Here is an 18,785-nt window from a genome sequence, read left to right as displayed (position 1 = left end):
GACTCATTCCTCTAGGTCACACTGCAGTCACTCACAGAGAAGGTGCAGCGAGGTAAATCTAGGCATGTATCAGTCAGAGGCCAGGCTAACCTCCTTGTTCCAATAAGAACAATAACTTAGGTGCACCATTTCTTATTGGAACCCTCCGTGAAGTCCTGCCTGAAATACTCCTAGATGTACAGGCACCCCCTTTGTTGATTTTAGCTCCCTGAAGCCAACCCTGTAAGCCGTGTCGTCAGTCGCCCCTCCCTACGTCAGAGCAACGGCAGACAATCGTTCCGCACCTTTTTTCTGTGCGGACGCCATACCAAGGCAAGCATGGAGGCCGCTCAGCTCACTTTGGCAATTAGGAGCACATTAAACACCACACGCATTATCCAGCAGTATATGCAGCACCAGAACCTGGCAAAGCGATACCGGGCGAGGAGGCGACGTCAGCGCGGTCACGTGAGTGATCGGGACATGGACACAGATTTCTCTGAAAGCATGGGCCCTGCCAATGCATGCATCATGGTGCTAATGGGGCAGGTTCATGCTGTGGAACGCCGATTCTGGGCTCGGGAAACAAGCACAGACTGGTGGAACCGCATAGTGTTGCAGGTCTGGGACGATTCCCAGTGGCTGGGAAACTTTCGCATGCGTAAGGGCACTTTCATGGAACTTTGTGACTTTCTTTCCCCTGCCCTGAGGCGCATGAATACCAAGATGAGAGCAGCCCTCACAGTTGAGAAGCGAGTGGCGATAGCTCCATGCTTACCTTGGTATGGCATCCGCACAGAAAAAAGGCGCGGAACGATTGTCTGCCATTTTCAGTCCCTGGAAAAATCATGGAGCAGGTCCTCAAAGAATCAATCCTGAAGCACTTGCATGAGAGGAAAGTGATCAGGAACAGCCAGCATGGATTCACCAAGGGAAGGTCATGCCTGACTAATCTAATCGCCTTTTATGATGAGATTACTGGTTCTGTGGATGAAGGGAAAGCAGTGGATGTATTGTTTCTTGACTTTAGCAAAGCTTTTGACACGGTCTCCCACAGTATTCTTGTCAGCAAGTTAAGGAAGTATGGGCTGGAAGAATGCACTATAAGGTGGGTAGAAAGCTGGCTAGATTGTCGGGCTCAACGGGTAGTTATCAATGGCTCCATGTCTAGTTGGCAGCCGGTATCAAGTGGAGTGCCCCAAGGGTCGGTCCTGGGGCCGGTTTTGTTCAATATCTTCATAAATGATCTGGAGGATGGTGTGGATTGCACTCTCAGCAAATTTGCGGATGATACTAAACTGGGAGGAGTGGTAGATACGCTGGAGGGGAGGGATAGGATACAGAAGGACCTAGACAAATTGGAGGATTGGGCCAAAAGAAATCTGATGAGGTTCAATAAGGATAAGTGCAGGGTCCTGCACTTAGGACGGAAGAACCCAATGCACAGCTACAGACTAGGGACCGAATGGCTAGGCAGCAGTTCTGCGGAAAAGGACCTAGGGGTGACAGTGGACGAGAAGCTGGATATGAGTCAGCAGTGTGCCCTTGTTGCCAAGAAGGCCAATGGCATTTTGGGATGTATAAGTAGGGGCATAGCGAGCAGATCGAGGGACATGATCGTTCCCCTCTATTCGACATTGGTGAGGCCTCATCTGGAGTACTGTGTCCAGTTTTGGGCCCCACACTTCAAGAAGGATGTGGATAAATTGGAGAGAGTCCAGCGAAGGGCAACAAAAATGATTAGGGGTCTGGAACACATGAGTTATGAGGAGAGGCTGAGGGAACTGGGATTGTTTAGTCTGCAGAAGAGAAGAATGAGGGGGGATTTGATAGCTGCTTTCAACTACCTGAAAGGGGGTTCCAAAGAGGATGGCTCTAGACTGTTCTCAATGGTAGCAGATGACAGAACGAGGAGTAATGGTCTCAAGTTGCAGTGGGGGAGGTTTAGATTGGATATTAGGAAAAACTTTTTCACTAAGAGGGTGGTGAAACACTGGAATGCGTTACCTAGGGAGGTGGTAGAATCTCCTTCCTTAGAGGTTTTTAAGGTCAGGCTTGACAAAGCTCTGGCTGGGATGATTTAACTGGGATTTGGTCCTGCTTCGAGCAGGGGGTTGGACTAGATGACCTTCTGGGGTCCCTTCCAACCCTTATATTCTATGATTCTATGATTCTATGGTGAAGCGCTGGAATGGGTTCCCTAGGGAGGTGGTGGAATCTCCTTCCTTTTAGGTTTTTAAGGTCAGGCTTGACCAAGCCCTGGCTGGGATGATTTAGTTGGGGATTGGTCCTGCTTTGAGCCGGGGGTTGGACTAGATGACCTCCTGAGGTCCCTTCCAACCTGGATATTCTAGGATTCTAGGATTCTAGCCCTGTGGAAGCTTGCAACGCCAGACAGCTACCGGTCAGTTGGGAATCAATTTGGAGTGGGCAAATCTACTGTGGGGGCTGCTGTGATGCAAGTAGCCCACGCAATCAAAGATCTGCTGATATCAAGGGTAGTGACCCTGGGAAATGTGCAGGTCATAGTGGATGGCTTTGCTGCAATGGGATTCCCTAACTGTGGTGGGGCTATAGACGGAACCCATATCCCTATCTTGGCACCGGAGCACCAAGCCGCCGAGTACATAAACCGCAAGGGATACTTTTCGATAGTGCTGCAAGCTCTGGTGGATCACAAGGGACGTTTCACCAACATCAACGTGGGATGGCCGGGAAAGGTGCATGATGCTCGCATCTTCAGGAACTCTGGTCTGTTTCAAAAGCTGCAGGAAGGGACTTTATTCCCAGACCAGAAAATAACTGTTGGGGATGTTGAAATGCCTATATGTATCCTTGGGGACCCAGCCTACCCCTTAATGCCATGGCTCATGAAGCCGTACACAGGCAGCCTGGACAGTAGTCAGGAGCTGTTCAACTACAGGCTGAGCAAGTGCAGAATGGTGGTAGAATGTGCATTTGCACGTTTAAAGGCGCGCTGGCGCAGTTTACTGACTCGCTTAGACCTCAGTGAAACCAATATTCCCACTGTTATTACTGCTTGCTGTGTGCTCCACAATATCTGTGAGAGTAAGGGGGAGACGTTTATGGCGGGGTGGGAGGTTGAGGCAAATCACCTGGCTGCTGGTTACGCGCAGCCAGACACCAGGGCGGTTAGAAGAGCACAGGAGGGCGCGGTACGCATCAGAGAAGCTTTGAAAACCAGTTTCATGACTGGCCAGGCTACGGTGTGAAAGTTCTGTTTGTTTCTCCTTGATGAAACCCCCCGCCCCTTGGTTCACTCTACTTCCCTGTAAGCTAACCACCCACCCCTCCTCCCTTCAATCACCGCTTGCAGAGGCAATAAAGTCATTGTTGCTTCATATTCATGCATTCTTTATTCATTCATCACACAAATAGGGGGATGACTACCAAGGTAGCCCAGGAGGGGTGGTGGAGGAGGGAAGGAAAATGCCACACAGCACTTTAAGCACAGCACTTTAAAAGTTTACAACTTTAAAATTTATTGAATGACAGCCTTCTTTTTTTTGGGCAATCCTCTGTGGTGGAGTGGCTGGTTGGCCGGAGGCCCCCCCACCGCGTTCTTGGGCGTCTGGGTGTGGAGGCTATGGAACTTGGGGAGGAGGGCGGTTGGTTACAGAGGGGCAGCAGTGGCAGTCTGTGCTCCAGCTGCCTTTGCTGCAGCTCAACCATACACTGGAGCATACTGGTTTGGTCCTGCAGCAGCCTCAGCATTGAATCCTGCCTCCTCTCATCACGCTGCCACCACATTTGAGCTTCAGCCCTGTCTTCAGCCCGCCACTTACTCTCTTCAGCCCGCCACTTACTCTCTTCAGCCCGCCACCTCTCCTCCCGGTCATTTTGTGCTTTCCTGCACTTTGACATTATTTGCCTCCACGCATTCGTCTGTGCTCTGTCAGTGTGGGAGGACAGCATGAGCTCGGAGAACATTTCATCGCGAGTGCATTTTTTTTTCTTTCTAAGCTTCACTAGCCTCTGGGAAGAAGATCCTGTGATCATTGAAACACATGCAGCTGGTGGAGAAAAAAAAAGGGACAGCGGTATTTAAAAAGACACATTTTATAAAACAGTGGCTACACTCTTTCAGGGTAAACCTTGCTGTTAACATTACATACATAGCACATGTGCTTTCGTTACAAGGTCGCATTTTGCCTCCTCCCACCGCGTGACTACCCCCTCAACCTTCCCCCCTCCCTGTGGCTAACAGCGGGGAACATTTCTGTTTAGCCACAGGCAAACAGCCCAGCAGGAATGGGCTCCTCTGAGTGTCCCCTGAAGAAAAGCACTCTATTTCAACCAGGTGACCATGAATTATATCTCACTCTCCTGAGGATAACACAGAGAGATAAAGAACGGATGTTGTTTGAATGCCAGCAAACATACACTGCAATGCTTTGTTCTACAATGATTCCCGAGTACGTGTTACTGGCCTGGAGTGGTAAAGTGTCCTACCATGAAGGACGCAATAAGGCTGCCCTCCCCAGAAACCTTTTGCAAAGGCTTTAGGACTACATCTAGGAGAACCGCAAATGCCAGGGCAAAGTAATCCTTTCACATGCTTGCTTTTAAACCATGTATAGTATTTTAAAAGGTACACTCACCAGAGGTCCCTTCTCCGCCTGCTGGGTCCAGGAGGCAGCCTTGGGTGGGTTCGGGGGGTACTGGCTCCAGGTCTAGGGTGAGAAACAGTTCCTGGCTGTCGGGAAAACCGGTTTCTCCGCTTGCTTGCTGTGAGCTATCTACAACCTCCTCCTCATCATCATCTTCTTCGTCCCCAAAACCTGCTTCCGTATTGCCTCCATCTCCATTGAAGGAGTCAAACAACACGGCTGGGGTAGTGGTGGCTGAACCCCCTAAAATGGCATGCAGCTCATCATAGAAGCAGCATGTTTGGGGCTCTGACCCAGAGCGGCTGTTCGCCTCTCTGGTTTTCTGGTAGGCTTGCCTCAGCTCCTTCAGTTTCACGCGGCACTGCTTCGGGTCCCTGTTATGGCCTCTGTCCTTCATGCCCTGGGAGATTTTCACAAAGATTTTGGCATTTCGAAAACTGGAACGGAGTTCTGATAGCACGGATTCCTATCCCCAAACAGCGATCAGATCCCGTACCTCCCGTTCGGTCCACGCTGGAGCTCTTTTGCGATTCTGGGACTCCATCATGGTCACCTGTGCTGATGAGCTCTGCATGGTCACCTGCAGCTTGCCACGCTGGCCAAACAGGAAATGAGATTCAAAAGTTCGGGGTTCTTTTCCTGTCTACCTGGCCAGTGCATCTGAGTTGAGAGTGCTGTCCAGAGCGGTCACAATGGAGCACTCTGGGATAGCTCCCGGAGGCCAATACCATCGAATTGTGTCCACAGTACCCCAAATTCGAGCCGGCAACGTCGATTTAAGCGCTAATCCACTTATCAGGGGTGGAGTAAGGAAATCGATTTTAAGAGCCCTTTAAGTCGAAATAAAGGGCTTCATTGTGTGGACGGATGCAGGTTTACATCGATTTAACGCTGCTAAATTCGACCTAAAGTCCTCGTGTAGACCAGGGCTAAGGTCAGGCTTGACAAAGCCCTGGCTGGGATGATTTAGTTGGGATTGGTCCTGCTCTGGGCAGGGGGTTGGACTAGATGGCCTCCAGAGGTCCCTTCCAACTCTGTTATTCTATGATTCTATGACTCTCTGTACTGGACATCCCAGTCATGGAATCTTTGTCAGCTCATCCAAGTGTCTGAGCCCTGGCTGCCATGTTCCAGAGTCACTGCACGTGGGAGCCAGGTTGCCCCTCTGGCCCAAGCAGTTTGTCAGTACTCAGGGCCTTGCAGGTTTGTTTCTGTTAGGAGGAAAAACGGATACTTCGAGTCGGGGATATTCTAGGTTTAATCCCGTTCAGCTGAAAAGTATGCAAGCAGAGTTCTGTTCCACTGAGCACAGAAGGAACAAACAGCAGCAGGCAGTGTTCTTGCTCAGAAATCCCCCAGGTCTGTGCCCAAAGAGCTGTGTCTCTGCTTCCTACCAGGGCCATTCTCTCGACTGCTTGTCTTGCTGTCTGTGGCTTTTCTTTCTCTTACACACAGCTTGCCATGCCATCCCCTAGCCCATGTGTTCACAGCCAGCTCTGGGTTGCCCTCAGACCACACAGTTTAACTCTGCCATGTCGCTGAGTGCCTTGGGCAGTAGCTTCTATTGTATTTGTCTCTCTCCATAAAGGGGCTTAATTGCTCCTTCCCTTTAGACTGTGTGTGCTGCAGGGGATGGGTTTGGCCAAGCAGAGACTCATGGAGTGCTCCCAAAAATGAAACTCCTTCCATTGGAGGTGTGTGTGAGCTCTTGCCTCTCTACTCTCAGTTCCTGCAGTGTCTGTCCGAGCTCCAGGAGCTGCTTCAGCATCAAATCCATCAAAAGCTCAAGGATCTGGGCCGTGGGCAGGACTCAGACGGTGCCTGGAGCGACATCTCCCTGTCAGACATTGAGTCCAGGTACCGCCGCCCCGTCACCCTCCAAGGAGAACCCTCCTGAGCTCTGCTGCCCCAGGGACACCTGGTCCATGGCTGGCCAGGCCCATCTCCGGAGGAGCCTTGGAGGGAGGAGGGTGGGCTGAGCCCTTTGCACTCCTGGCAGAGGGTGTGCTGTGCCTGACTGGGGGAAGGCTGGCTGGCCCCATGAAACCCACTTCTCTGAGCCTAGAGATCCCAGAGCTGCGGGGCTGTGCTCCTGGCCTGCGTTGGAGAACCCCCAAGCGACAGCTGCCCCCAGCTCATTCTGTCCCTAAAGCCCCGGGCCTTGGCTGCGCCCAGCACTCGGGACCTGCTAGGCAGTGTGAGTTCAGCAGGAGCCTCCTGGCTCACGGCAGGGAGGAGATTTCTGCTAGCAGGGGGCTCTGAACGCCACAGACACTGGCAGAGTGAGATCCAGCGGCTGGGAGCTGAAGTGACAAGTCCAGAGGAGAGAGAAGGGGCTGGGTTCAGCAGGGAGGGGAATGACCATTGGAACAGCTGGCCTGGGCGAGTCTCCGCCACTTGACATCCGTAAATCCAGACTGGATCGGGGTGGCTGGGGGCTCAGCTGGGGGTTCTGGGCTGGCTGCAGGGATGGCTGGGGGGGGCCTGTCTTTTCTGCAGGGTGGTCCGAATGGGCCCTTGTGGCCTTGGCAGCCAGGAATCTGTGCAAACAGCTAAGGGGCTCTCTTTGCCTGGCGCAGCACCAGCGGCTCCAACAGCTCGCAGTCCGACGGCCTACCTGCTCATTTACTCAGCATGGCAGAGAAGGTGAGAGCCACGCGGCTGCGGAGGGATGTAACTATGGGCAGCGCCCAGGGGGCAATGTGAATGAGGGCTCATAGACCCCTGTGCGATGCCCCATGCCCAGCCCCCGGAAGTGAGGCCATTACACTCCACATGGGGTGGCCATTCTCCTGCTAGCTCCCAGCTCCTCAGCTGCCCACCTGCCATTCTAGGAAGGGGCTGCTTAGGGGCTGCGTGGCGGCTGGAGGCAGACAGGGTGACGCTTTCTCATGGGAGGGGGCCAGGAGCACGTGGGGTGTGAATACAAATGTTTGCAGCACGCTGGAAATGGCGGGGCAGCATAGTCTGGCTGGGCTCCCTGATTCACTGGCGACCCGGGCTGCCCGACTCACCCTTCACCCTCCGCAGTGAGAGCTTTGGGTGTTAGGAAACCAGCTGCAGCGCCCGGGGCTGAGCTGGTCCCAGCTATTGCCGCAGTGGGAGCAGCCCAGGGAGGGCTGGGGCTGGGTCCGTCAGGGCTGGAGTCTGCTGCTGTTGGCGAATTCTGGAGGGGTGTATGTTGCTGAAGCACCGTCAGCGAGCTGCACACCCCAGGGCCAGGCCTCCTGCAAACGAGGGTAGCGGGATGGGCCAGATGGGGGCCAGTTTTGCAGGTGACGTGTTACCATGCCTTGGCCTCGACGTGGGTTTCTTTGGCTTGATCAAGGGCTGTGGGTGGTGGGGAACGGTGTGTTTCCTGGGGAGCAGGGCTGTCCCCTGGTGGAGCTGTGCTGACCGCGGGGTCCTTGCTCACCCCACCAGTTCCATCAGAAGAAGAAGAAGCGGCTGCGGACGAGGAAGGAGAGGAACGAGCTGCATCAGAAGTACGCCTTGAGCCAAGGGCTGACGTGCCAAGACAAGACCTTGGTAAGGAGCACGCCAGATGGGGCACACCACGGAGCTGCCTCCTCCCTGGGACAGCGAGGCAGGGGCCTGAAAAGGCCTCCCAATGGATGAGTCCTCCATGACGGGCCGGCCTTGGGTAGCTCTCTGGCTGGTTGAAGGGTATTGTGGGTGCATTTCTGCATGTGCCCTTGTTCAGCTTCCTGCCCTGCAGGGAGGGAGAAGCGGCTGGCAGGGAGACTGAGGCCTTGGCCACATACACACGTCGCAGAGTGACTCACGCCCTGGCCACATTGGTGGGCTCCGTGCCCTGGGGCCCTTCCCAGTGCGTGTAGTTCCTCCCTTGGGGGAGCGCCCTGGCTAGTGCTCGCTCTGCCAGCAGCTGGCGGAGGGTGTGTGGGAGGAGAGGGTTGCTTTGCTTTCTTTCGGAAATACCCCTCTGGGTCTCCTTGCAGGTGGCTGGGGAGAGAAGGTTGGGGAGCCCCACCTGCCGGACCCACCAGCCTGTCAGTGCGGTGAAGGACAGCTCTGGCAAACAGGTGCAGTGCAGTTCCCCTCTCCCTCCGCTCACAGCCACAGTACCATCTGCTTGGCCCCACTGCATAGCCAGGGCCAGAGGGTGCTGCTGGAGCTGGGCTCCCGGGGACTGCAATGGGGTCTGCGCCTGCAACTCCAAGTTGGGGGCGTTGGAGATCGTCTGTCTCCCTGACCCCTGGCAGAGGATGGAGTCTGAAAGGGCTCCGGGTTCGAGACACTGTAACACTCTCGCAGCGGGGATGGACATACACATGTAGGGCTCTTCCCTGGCAGCAGGGGCGGGGCAGCAGAAGGCTCATCCATGCCAGCAGGAGGAAGCAGACACACACACACACACACTGAAAAAACACTGACACTCTCTTAATTATTCTTCGCTGCCCGCCACCCCACGCACACAGATCTGGTGCAGGGTGGTTCAATTTTTGCTCCTTCTTCCTTTAACGTCCCTTCGCCAACTGCCTGTGCCCTGCCTGTCTGAGAGCCAGGCATCCGCTGCCATAACCCCGACTCCCCCATGCAACCTGCTTCTTTGTCTCAATAACCTGTTAGGTCTGCTCTGGGACCCCATGTTCGTACAGCTCCCAGCACGGTGAGGGCTGAGGCCTCCAGCCGCGGCTGAGGTAGCAAGGTTTGACCCCAGTGCCAGGGGCCATGGTGAATGAGGGGGGCGCAGAGGTAGAGCAGCTCCTTCCCAGCTCCCGTCACTGCAGGGTCCCTATTTCCATTCTGATAGGGTGGGCAGAGGGAGGAGTATGTGCCCCCCACAGCACGACAGGTCTCCTGTGCGTAGCTAAAGAGCTGGAGCAGACCTGCGGCACTGCAGATCAGGGCGCTACTGAAGGAGAATCGCTCCTACAGAATCGGGGTGTTCCAGCTCATACAGTAAAGTCCACGGGGATCAGGTGGGAGGCCCAGGGCAAGAGCCAACTTACCCTCTAGATTCTCATGGCAGATGGGGATTTTACACTGGCCAGAAAGCAGCTGTCAGAGCACCCCATTCTTGCTAGAAAATGGGGCTGGACTTTCAGAAGAGCTGCATACTCTGGTGTGTGCCGGCCCTGAGCTCTCTGGAAACCTGGCCATCTGCGTCGCGTGGGAAAGGCAGAGCCCTTCCAGGTGTGGCCCAAGCAGCTTCACTACAAGCAGTGACATGGCTGCCGTGTGCACAGGCCCATGCCTCGTTTCCTGAGCCGGAGCCGCTGAGCCGGAGCCGTGGCAGGAGGCGTGGAGAGAGACTTACGGTGTCCATGTTTCCCCACACAGGGCAGGACTCCAGAAGCTGGCCTCATTTCAGATCTGCAGAGGAGAAAACCTAATGCCCGCCAGGAGAAGCTACCAGGTCTGGGTGCAAAGTGGTCTTGGCACACGTCGTGTGCTAGAAAGGGTGTGTGTGTACATGGGTGTGTGTAATTAGGGAGTAACATGAGCTGGTCCATAATTAAAGCTGCTACCAAGTTTCCATTATAAACTCAGTTTTGTCACTCCACCTAAAACCCACAAACCAAAGGAGTTGCAGGCTCAGAATTAGGAGACTAGTTCTGGGGCAGAGGTCGAATTTCTCTGCCACACTGGAAATGAATTGCCCAACCTGCTCCTTAGCTATAGATGCTCCAAAATAGTGTTCTTCACAGCCCCAAAAAGCTTCAAACGCTGGTTTGCCCTCCATAGCAACCAAGCCCTGAGAGCAGGAGTAAGATAAAATGTAGCTACCTTGCCCGGGCTGAGATGCAGTGCCCAGCTCCAGGGTCATTCCATCCAGTCCCCTGATCCAACTCCCATTGTCTTGGAGGGCACCAGATGCCTGCTGGAGACCTTAAGATCCCAGGGTATGTCTACACTATGCAGACTATATTGGCATAGCCCCCTCGTGTAGATGCAGCCTATGCCAATGGAAGGGGTTTTCCAGTCACTGTAGGAACTCCAGTTCTTCTTCGAGTGCTTGTTCATGTCAATTCCAATCAGGTATGTGCGTGCCACATGCACAGTTGTCGGAAAGTTTTCCCTTAGCAGCTCCCATTGGGTCGGCTGTGGAGCCCCCGGAGTGGCACCTTCATGGCATTCAATATATGGCTCACAAATATATTTGTGGACAGGTTGGAGAGAGTCCAGCAGTGGGCAAAAAAATGATTAGGGGGCTGGGGCACATGACTTATGAGGAGAGGCTGAGGGAACTGGGGTTATTTAGTCTGGAGAAGAGAAGAGCGAGGGGGGTTTTGATAGCAGCCTTCAACTACCTGAAGGGGGTTCCAAGGAGGATGGAGCTCGGCTGTTCTCAGCGGTGGCAGATGACAGAACAAGGAGCAATGGTCTCAAGTTGCAGTGGGGGAGATCTGGGTTGGATATTAGGAAACACTATTTCACTAGGAGGGTCATGAAGCACTGGATGGGTTACCTAGGTAGGTGGCGGAATCTCCCTCATAGAATCATAGAATATCAGGGTTGGAAGGGAACTCAGGAGGTCATCTAGTCCAACCCCCTGCTCAAAGCAGGGCCAATCCCCAATTTTTGCCCCAGATCCCTAAATGGCCCCCTCAAGGATTGAACTCCCAACCCTGGGCTTAGCAGGCCAATGCTCAAACCACTGAGCTATCCCTCCCCTCAAAAAGGTTAGTTAAACTAACAGTAATAATTTCTGATAACCCACTACCATCGGACCAGCCATAACCCACTACCATCGGACCTGCCTCCTTAGAGGTTTTTAAGGCTCGGCTTTATAAAGCCCTGGCTGGGAGGATTTAGTTGGGTTTGGTCCTGCTTTGAGCAGGGGGTTGGACTAGATGACCTCCTGAGGTCTCTTCCAACTCTGATATTCTATGATTCTATGACCCTGACGACCAGCCCCTCCTCAGTTCCTTTTTACCGCCAGTGACAATCGTTGGAACTGCGATCGCTTGGTTTGCAAGTGCTTCCCTTAGTGTTCTTTCATATAGTTAGCTTATCCTAGTTTAGTTGTAGTTAGTCTTAGTTGTTAGTGTATATATTGTCTATAGTGAGTTTTGGGAGCGGGGTTTCCTCAGACTCCGGGACATGCCGCGAGCCCAAGGCTTTAAACCCTGCGGAACCTGCAGCAAGCCTATGCCAGCGAGTGACCACCACAACTTGTGTCTGGGAGAGATGCACCAGATAGAAAGGTAAAAGATCTGCAGGGCTTTCCGCCCCAGAACCAAAAAGGAGTGAGATTTCTGATTGAAGCAGTTGTTCATGGAATCTGCCCTTCATCCCGTCTGCTGCGGACCGCCAAGACCCCACACCGAGCACGTCTGTAGGGAGTGCCCTGGAATTGGTAGGTGACATGCAGGGGCGGCAGGTTTCTAGAAATGTTGGTGGTGCCCAGAACCTGCCCCCCCAAACTCCGCCCCCCACCTGCCTAAGGCTCTGGGAGGGAGTTTGGGTGGGGGGAGGAGGTCTGGGGTGCAGGTTGGGCTGGGGCAGGGGATTGGGGTGCAGAAGGGGTGAGAGGTTGCGCTCTGGGAGGGAGTTTGGGTGGGGGAGGGAATCTGGGGTGCAGGCTCTGGGACGGAGTTTGGGTGCTGGGTGCAGGCTCCGGGCTAGGGCAGGGGGTGGGTGTGCAGGTGGTGGTGAGGGGTTCTGGTTCTGGGACAGAGTTTGGGTGTAGGCTCTGGGCTGGGGCAAGGGGTGGGGATGTAGGAGGAGGTGAGGGGTGCAAGCTCTGGGAGGGAGTTTGGGGGCAGGTGTGGGAAGGGGGTAGGGGTGCAGGCTCTGGGATGGAGTTTGGGTTCTGTGTGCAGGCTCCGGGCTGGGGGTGCAGGTTCTGGGAGGGGGTGGCGGGGTGCGGCGCTTACCTGGGGCTTCTAGGCAGGGTAGGCTGGGAGTCTCCATGTGCTGCTACCCCCAGACACTGCCCCCGCAGTTTCCCACTGGCCTCAGGGGCGCTTGGGGTGGGACACAGACCCATCCCGCCCAGGGGCTGCAGGGAGGGGCCAGCAGGCAGGTGGAGCGAGCAGGCAGGAAGCCGCTCAGCTCTGCTGCGCTGCCGGTGGTGAGTGGGGGCCCTGTGCTGTTTTAAATGGCCCTGGGGATGCGTGGGGGGGCGCCCATGGCAGAAGGCAGGGCCGAGGGAGAGACCCGGCCTCAGACAGTGCAGGAGCCGGGCCCGTGGTGCCTGGGCACCGCGGGCCATGGAACTCGTCGCCCATGGTGACACGGTGCTGAGGAAGCGCTCTAGTCTAAGAGACCCGGCACTGGCGCTCCCTGGCACCGCAGCGTGCACAGACAACCCAGCACTACTCACACTCACTGGTGCAGTACAAGCAGCATAGAAAAGCCGACAGGGGGCGCTCCCCGGTGCAGAAAACAGTGGCACCTGCAGGCGCAGCACTGGGGCGTTCCGTGAAGGAGCCCTCAGCGTCCAGGCAGCAAGAGTCAGCGCCGTCAACTTCGGTTCCCACGGGGGACTGTCAAGGATGGGCAGTGCCACGTGGCGGAGTTGGAGTTACCCTCCACCCCAGGACTTAATAGCGATGACAGCTCCTCAGCCCCCCGTGATCAGAGATAAGCCCCCCGGTGCTGCCACGACCTGTATCATCTAGAGGCAAGCTGGCCATGACGCAGCGGTCACCCTCTCCTGCCTGGCACCATTCGCCTTGACAGCTCTCCAGATTGCCACCCTCAAGGCACTGCTGTCTGGCACCGGACTCCGCAAGGGGTTCCCTGGCACCGGTGGCACGATGCTCCCCAGCACCAACGAGGGAGTGGCAGTGATCCCCGGCTCTGAGAGAAGATTGGCACTGACCCTCGGTATCATACTCTCAGTACCAGTTCCTGGCATCGGATCCACGACATCGGATTCCCGATTTCAGTCCCAGGCCCAGGTGTCTCCACACTGGTCCCCTGCATCATCAACTTGCCACAGGTCCCCAGCGCAGCACCATGCGGCGCCACTGTGATCATCTCAGTCGAGATCCGTGTCTTTGGACTCGGATGGTGACTCGTACTATTCCCGTCACAGCAGGCATAGATCCAACAAGCGATGGAGGAAGGCACCAATGGCATGGCAATCCCAGTGGCAGCCTCTGGTGCAATGGCCTTTTTGGGCTCCCATTTGGTGGCCTCGGAGCATCGACCACCCAGACAGCCAAGGACCGGCCTATGCCCCATGGTTCTGAGGCGACCGTGGCGCAAGCAACCACCGAGGCAACTCGGTGGCATGACTCATTGCAAGGCCAGGCTACTGTCACCTCAGCTATGGTCACCATAGAGGTCCCAGATGCTGAACAGGAGGAGGTCAGGGAGCTGGAGGGTCAGAAGGACCTCATACAACCTTTGGCCTCCTCATCTTTGTCCCCGGACGAAGCAGTGGTAGGAGCTTCAACCTCGGGGGCCCCCACAATTGACCACAGGGCCCACCAGGACCTTCTACGAAGGATTGCCCGTAACATGGGGTTACAGGTGGAGAAGGTGATGGAACCTGAAGACCCCATGGTTGACATCCTTGCGCCAAAGGGCGTCCAGGGTAGCTCTGCCACTGATAAAAACTATCCAGAGCAATATTAAGACTCTATGGCAGACTCCTGCCTCAATCCCGCCCACCGCCAGGGGCCTAGAGTGCAAGTACTTTGTTCCCTCCAAGGGATACGAGTACCTGTTCTCTGACTCACAGCCATGCTCCTCTCAGTGAATGAGAAAGAGAGACGGGGGCAGCAAGGGCTGGCCCCTAAATCCGAGGAGTCTAAAAGGATGGACCTTTTTGGCAGGAAAATATACGCAACTCGTGGGCCTCCATGTTGAAGTTTAAGTAGCTGATTCCACCAGACTCCAGAGCCAAGTTCTCGGCTATCACTGATGAAGGGAAGGCAGTGGTGTGAAACTCCCTCCAGGCTTCATTGGACTTGGCGGACTCAGCTTCCCGCACCCTTTCCTCAGGAGTAGCCATGAGGAGAAGCTCATGGCTACAGGCATCTGGGTTGCCCCCAGAGCTGCAGCAAACTCTGCAGGAGCTACCATTTGAAGGCACAGGGTTATTTTCGGAGCAAACAGACTCCAAGCTGCACAGTTTAAAAGACTCCCGGGTGACTATGAAGTCATTAGGTATGCATACCCTGGCAACCCTGTTGGACGCCTTTCTCCCGATCCCTCTTGTGCACAAGCCACTTCTCAAGATCTGCAGAGGCAGAGTGGAGGTAATTCTGGTGGCCCGAGTGTAGCCCGACAACACTGGTACTCCATGCTCCTGGAGCTGTCAGTGGACACTCCAATCGAGTTACCACTGCATTCCAATCTGATCACTCAGGACCATGGTCACCTTCATCACCTGGACCTCCAGTCATAGAATCATAGAATCATAGAATATCAGGGTTGGAAGGGACCTCAGGAGGTCATCTAGTCCAACCCCCTGCTCAAAGCAGGGCTAATCCCCAACTACATCATCCCAGCCAGGGCTTTGTCAAGCTGAACTTAAAAACCTCTAAGGAAGGAGATTGCACCACCTCCCTAGGTAACCCATTCCAGTGCTTCATCACCTTCCTAGTGAAAAAGTTTTTCCTAATATCCAACTTAAATCTTCCCCACTGCAACTTGAGACCATTACTCCTTGTTCTGTCATCTGCTACCACTGAGAACAGTCTAGAGCCATCCTCTTTGGAACTCCCTTTCAAGTAGTTGAAAGCAGCTATCAAATCCCCCCTCATTCTTCTCTTCTGCAGACTAAATAATCCCAGTTCCCTCAGCCTCTCCTCATAAATCATGTGCTCCAGCCTTCTAATAATTTTTGTTGCCCTCCACTGGACTCTTTCCAATTTTTCCACATCCTTCTTGTAGTGTGGGGCCCAAAACTGGACACAGTACTCCAGATGAGGCCTCAGCAATGCCGAATAGAGGGGAATGATTACTTCCCTCGATCTGCTGGTAATGCTCTTACTTATACAGCCCAAAATGCAGTTAGCCTTCTTGGCAACAAGGGCACACTGTTGACTCATATCCAGCTTCTTGTCCACTGTAACCCCAGGTCCTTTTCTGCAGAACTGCTGCCTAGCCACTCGGTCTGTAGTCTGTAGCAGTGGATGGGATTCTTCCGCCCTAAGTGCAGGACTCTGCACTTGTCTTTGTTGAACCTCATCGGATTTCTTTTGGCCCAATCTTCTAATTTGTCTAAGTCCCTTTGTTTCCTATCCGTACCCTCTAGCGTATCTACCACCTCTCCCAGTTTAGTGTCATCTGCAAACTTGCTGAGAGTGCAGTCCACATCATCCTCCAGATCATTAATGAAGATATTGAACAAAACTAGCCCCAGGATTGACCCTTGGGGCACTCTGCTTGATACCGGCTGCCAACTGGACATGGAGCCATTTTATCACTAGCTGTTGAGCCCAACGATCTAGCCAGCTTTCTATCCACCTTATAGTCCATTCATCCAGCCCATACTTCTTTAACTTGCTGGCAAGAATACTGTGGGAGACGGTATCAAAAGCTTTGCTAAAGTCAAGGAATAACACGTCCACTGCTTTCCCATCTTCCAGAGAGCCAGTTATCTCAGCATAGAAGGCAATTAGGTTAGTCAGGCATGACTTGCCCTTGGTGAATCCATGCTGACTGTTCCTGATCAATTTTCTCTCCTCTAAGTGCTTCAAAATTGATTCCTTGAGGACCTGCTCCATGATTTTTCCAGGGACTGAGGTGAGGCTCACTCGCCTGTAGTTCCCCGGATCCTCCTCCTTCCCTTTTTTAAAGATGGACACTACATTAGCCTTTTTCCAGTCATCCAGGATCTCCCCCGATCGCCATGAGTTTTCAAAGATAATGGCCAATGGCTCTGCAATCACATCTGCCAGCTCCTTTAGCACTCTCGGATGCAGCACATCTGGCCCCATGGACTTGTGCTCATCCATCTTTTCTAAATAGTCCTGAACCACTTCTTTCTCCACAGAGAGCTGGTCACCTCCTCCCCATGCTGTGCTGCCCAGTGCAGTAGTCTGGGAGCTGACCTTGTTCGTGAAGACAGAGGCAAAAAAATCATTGAGTACATTAGCTTTTTCCACATCCTCTGTCCATAGGCGCCAACTTTTCCTGGTGCCAGTGGGTGCTTGACCCCCTCTCCCCACCCCTGGCCCCACCTCGACTCCACCCCTGCCCTGCCTTCTCCCACCCCTGCTCCGCCCCCATTCCAACCCCTTCCCCAAAGTCCCCACCCAACTCCGCCCCCTCCCTGCCCCTGTTGGACTTCTTTCCCAAATCCTCGCCCTGGCCCCGCCTCTTCCCCGAGCGCACTGCATTCCCCCTCCTCCCCCCTCCCTCCCAGCACTTGCTGCCGCTAAACAGCTGTTTTGCGGCGCCAAGCACTGGGAGCTAGGGGGAGAAGCGGGGAAGGCATGCTCAGGGGAGGAAGTGGAGGCGGAGGTGAGCTGGGTGAGTAGCTGCTGGTGGGTGCAAAGCACCCACCAATTTTTCCCCGTGGGTGCTCCAGCCCCGGAGCACCCACAGAGTCGGCGCCTATGCCTCTGCCACTAGATTGCCTCCCACACTTTCCTTGACCTTCTTGTTGCTAACATACCCATAGAAACCCTTCTTGTTACTCTTAACATCCCTTGCCAGCTGCAACTCCAAGTGTGATTGGCCTTCCTGATTTCACTCCTGCATGCCTGAGCAATATTTATATACTCCTCCCTGGTCATTTGTCCAATCTTCCACTTCTTGTAAGCTTCTTTTTTGTGTTTAAGATCAGCAAGGATTTCACTGTTAAGCCAAGCTGGTCGCCTGCCATATTTACTATTCTTTCTACACATCGGCATGGTTTGTCCCTGTAACCTCAATAAGGATTCTTTAAAATATAGCCAGCTCTCCTGGACTCCTTTCCCCCTCATGTTATTCTCCCAGGGGATCCTGCCCATCAGTTCCCTGAGGGAGTCAAAGTCTGTCCCTCCATCGCACAGCCTGGAAGCTTCATGGTTAAACCCCATGGAGCTTCTGTGCTCAGAACCAGGAAGGGAGGTCCTACTTGGCAGTAGGAAACCATCTACTAGGACCACATATCTAGCTCAGTGGAAAAGATCCACTTGCTGGTGTGACCAGCAGCGTACATCTCCACTCCAGGCGTCAGTACCACTCATTCTAGAGCACCTTCTGTACCTGAAACAACAAGGCCTGGCAGTGTCATCCATCAAAGTACATCTTGCTGTTATCTCAGCCTTTCACTCTGGAGCATCTGGCCAATCCGTATTTGCTAACCCCATGGTAAGCTGTTTCCTCAAGGGTTTAGAATGCCTATATCTTCAGACCAGACAGCCTGTCCCAGCATGGGACCTCAATCTTGTCCTCTCCAAATTAATGGGGCCCCTTTTGAGTCAATAGCAACTTCTTGCCTTCTCTATCATGGAAGGTAGCCTTCCTGGTGGCCATCACATCAGCTAGGAGGGTGTCAGAGCTAAAGGCCCTTGTCTCCGATCCACCCTACACAGTCTTCCACAAGCATAAGATGCAACTCAGGCCTCACCCAGCCTTGCTTCCCAAGGTAGTGTCACTCTTTCATACTAACTAAGACATTTTTCTACCTATCTTCTAGCCTAAGCCTCATGCCAGTAGTCGAGAGCAGAGGCTACACTCATTGGATGTTCAACGAGTGCTAACATTCTACATTGAGCACACTTAGCTGTTCAGGAAGTCAAACCAGCTGTACATGGTGGTAGCAGACCGGATGAAAGCACTCCTGCTCTCATCTCAAAGAATATCTTCCTGGATCATGTCCTGCATCCACACGTGCTACGAGCTGGTCAAGGCCCCAGCCCCAGCTCCTACGGCACACGAGGGCACAGGCCTCGTCAGCGGCGTTCCTGGCCCAGGTCCCAATACAAGAAATTTGCAGGGCAGCAACATGGTCCTCGGTGCATATTTACCTCTCACTGTGCTATCACCCAACATACCAGAGATGATGCAGCATTCGGCAGAGTGGTGCTCCAATCAGCAATTCCTTAACTCCGACCCCACCTCCAGGGTAGAACTTGGGAGTCACCTGATTGGAATCTACGTGAACAAGCACTTGGAGTAGAAAAAACGGTTACTCATCTTCTCGTAACTGTTCTTCAAGATGTGTTGTTCACATCCATTCCAATACCCACCCTCCTTCCGCTGTTGGAGTAGTCAGCAAGAAGGAACTGAGGGGGCGCTGGGTTGGCAGGGTCATAT

General features: G+C 54.0%; 2 protein-coding genes across 9 annotated transcripts in view; one reads left to right on the top strand and one right to left on the bottom strand.

Moving 5' to 3' along the window:
• AGBL2 (AGBL carboxypeptidase 2) overlaps nucleotides 1–18,785 on the top strand; it is a 64,423-nt gene that overhangs the window by 36,376 nt on the left and 9,262 nt on the right. For 5 of the 8 annotated variants that reach the window (XM_075129205.1, XM_075129201.1, XM_075129203.1 and 2 more), the window contains 5 exons: nucleotides 6,337–6,467; nucleotides 7,190–7,256; nucleotides 8,034–8,138; nucleotides 8,570–8,653; nucleotides 9,915–9,990. In XM_075129205.1, coding sequence (XP_074985306.1) covers nucleotides 6,337–6,467; nucleotides 7,190–7,256; nucleotides 8,034–8,138; nucleotides 8,570–8,653; nucleotides 9,915–9,990 — 463 coding nt within the window. Of the gene's footprint in view, nucleotides 1–6,336; nucleotides 6,468–7,189; nucleotides 7,257–8,033; nucleotides 8,139–8,569; nucleotides 8,654–9,914; nucleotides 10,036–18,785 lie in introns of all 8 variants that reach the window. The other 3 variants (XM_075129207.1, XM_075129202.1, XM_075129204.1) reach the window with 2 other exon arrangements.
• Nucleotides 3,386–6,315, bottom strand: LOC125638649 (uncharacterized). The gene is made up of 2 exons (XM_048854705.2): nucleotides 4,602–6,315; nucleotides 3,386–4,013 (listed from the first exon to the last, which is right to left on the bottom strand). The coding sequence occupies exons 1-2, from the start codon at nucleotides 5,005–5,007 to the stop codon at nucleotides 3,475–3,477; spliced, it is 945 nt and encodes a 314-aa protein (XP_048710662.2). The 5' UTR covers nucleotides 5,008–6,315; the 3' UTR covers nucleotides 3,386–3,474.

Source organism: Caretta caretta, chromosome 6 (assembly GCF_965140235.1).
Source record: "Caretta caretta isolate rCarCar2 chromosome 6, rCarCar1.hap1, whole genome shotgun sequence".
NCBI lineage: Eukaryota > Metazoa > Chordata > Testudines > Cheloniidae > Caretta > Caretta caretta.
This window is presented reverse-complemented; position numbering and strand designations above follow the sequence as displayed.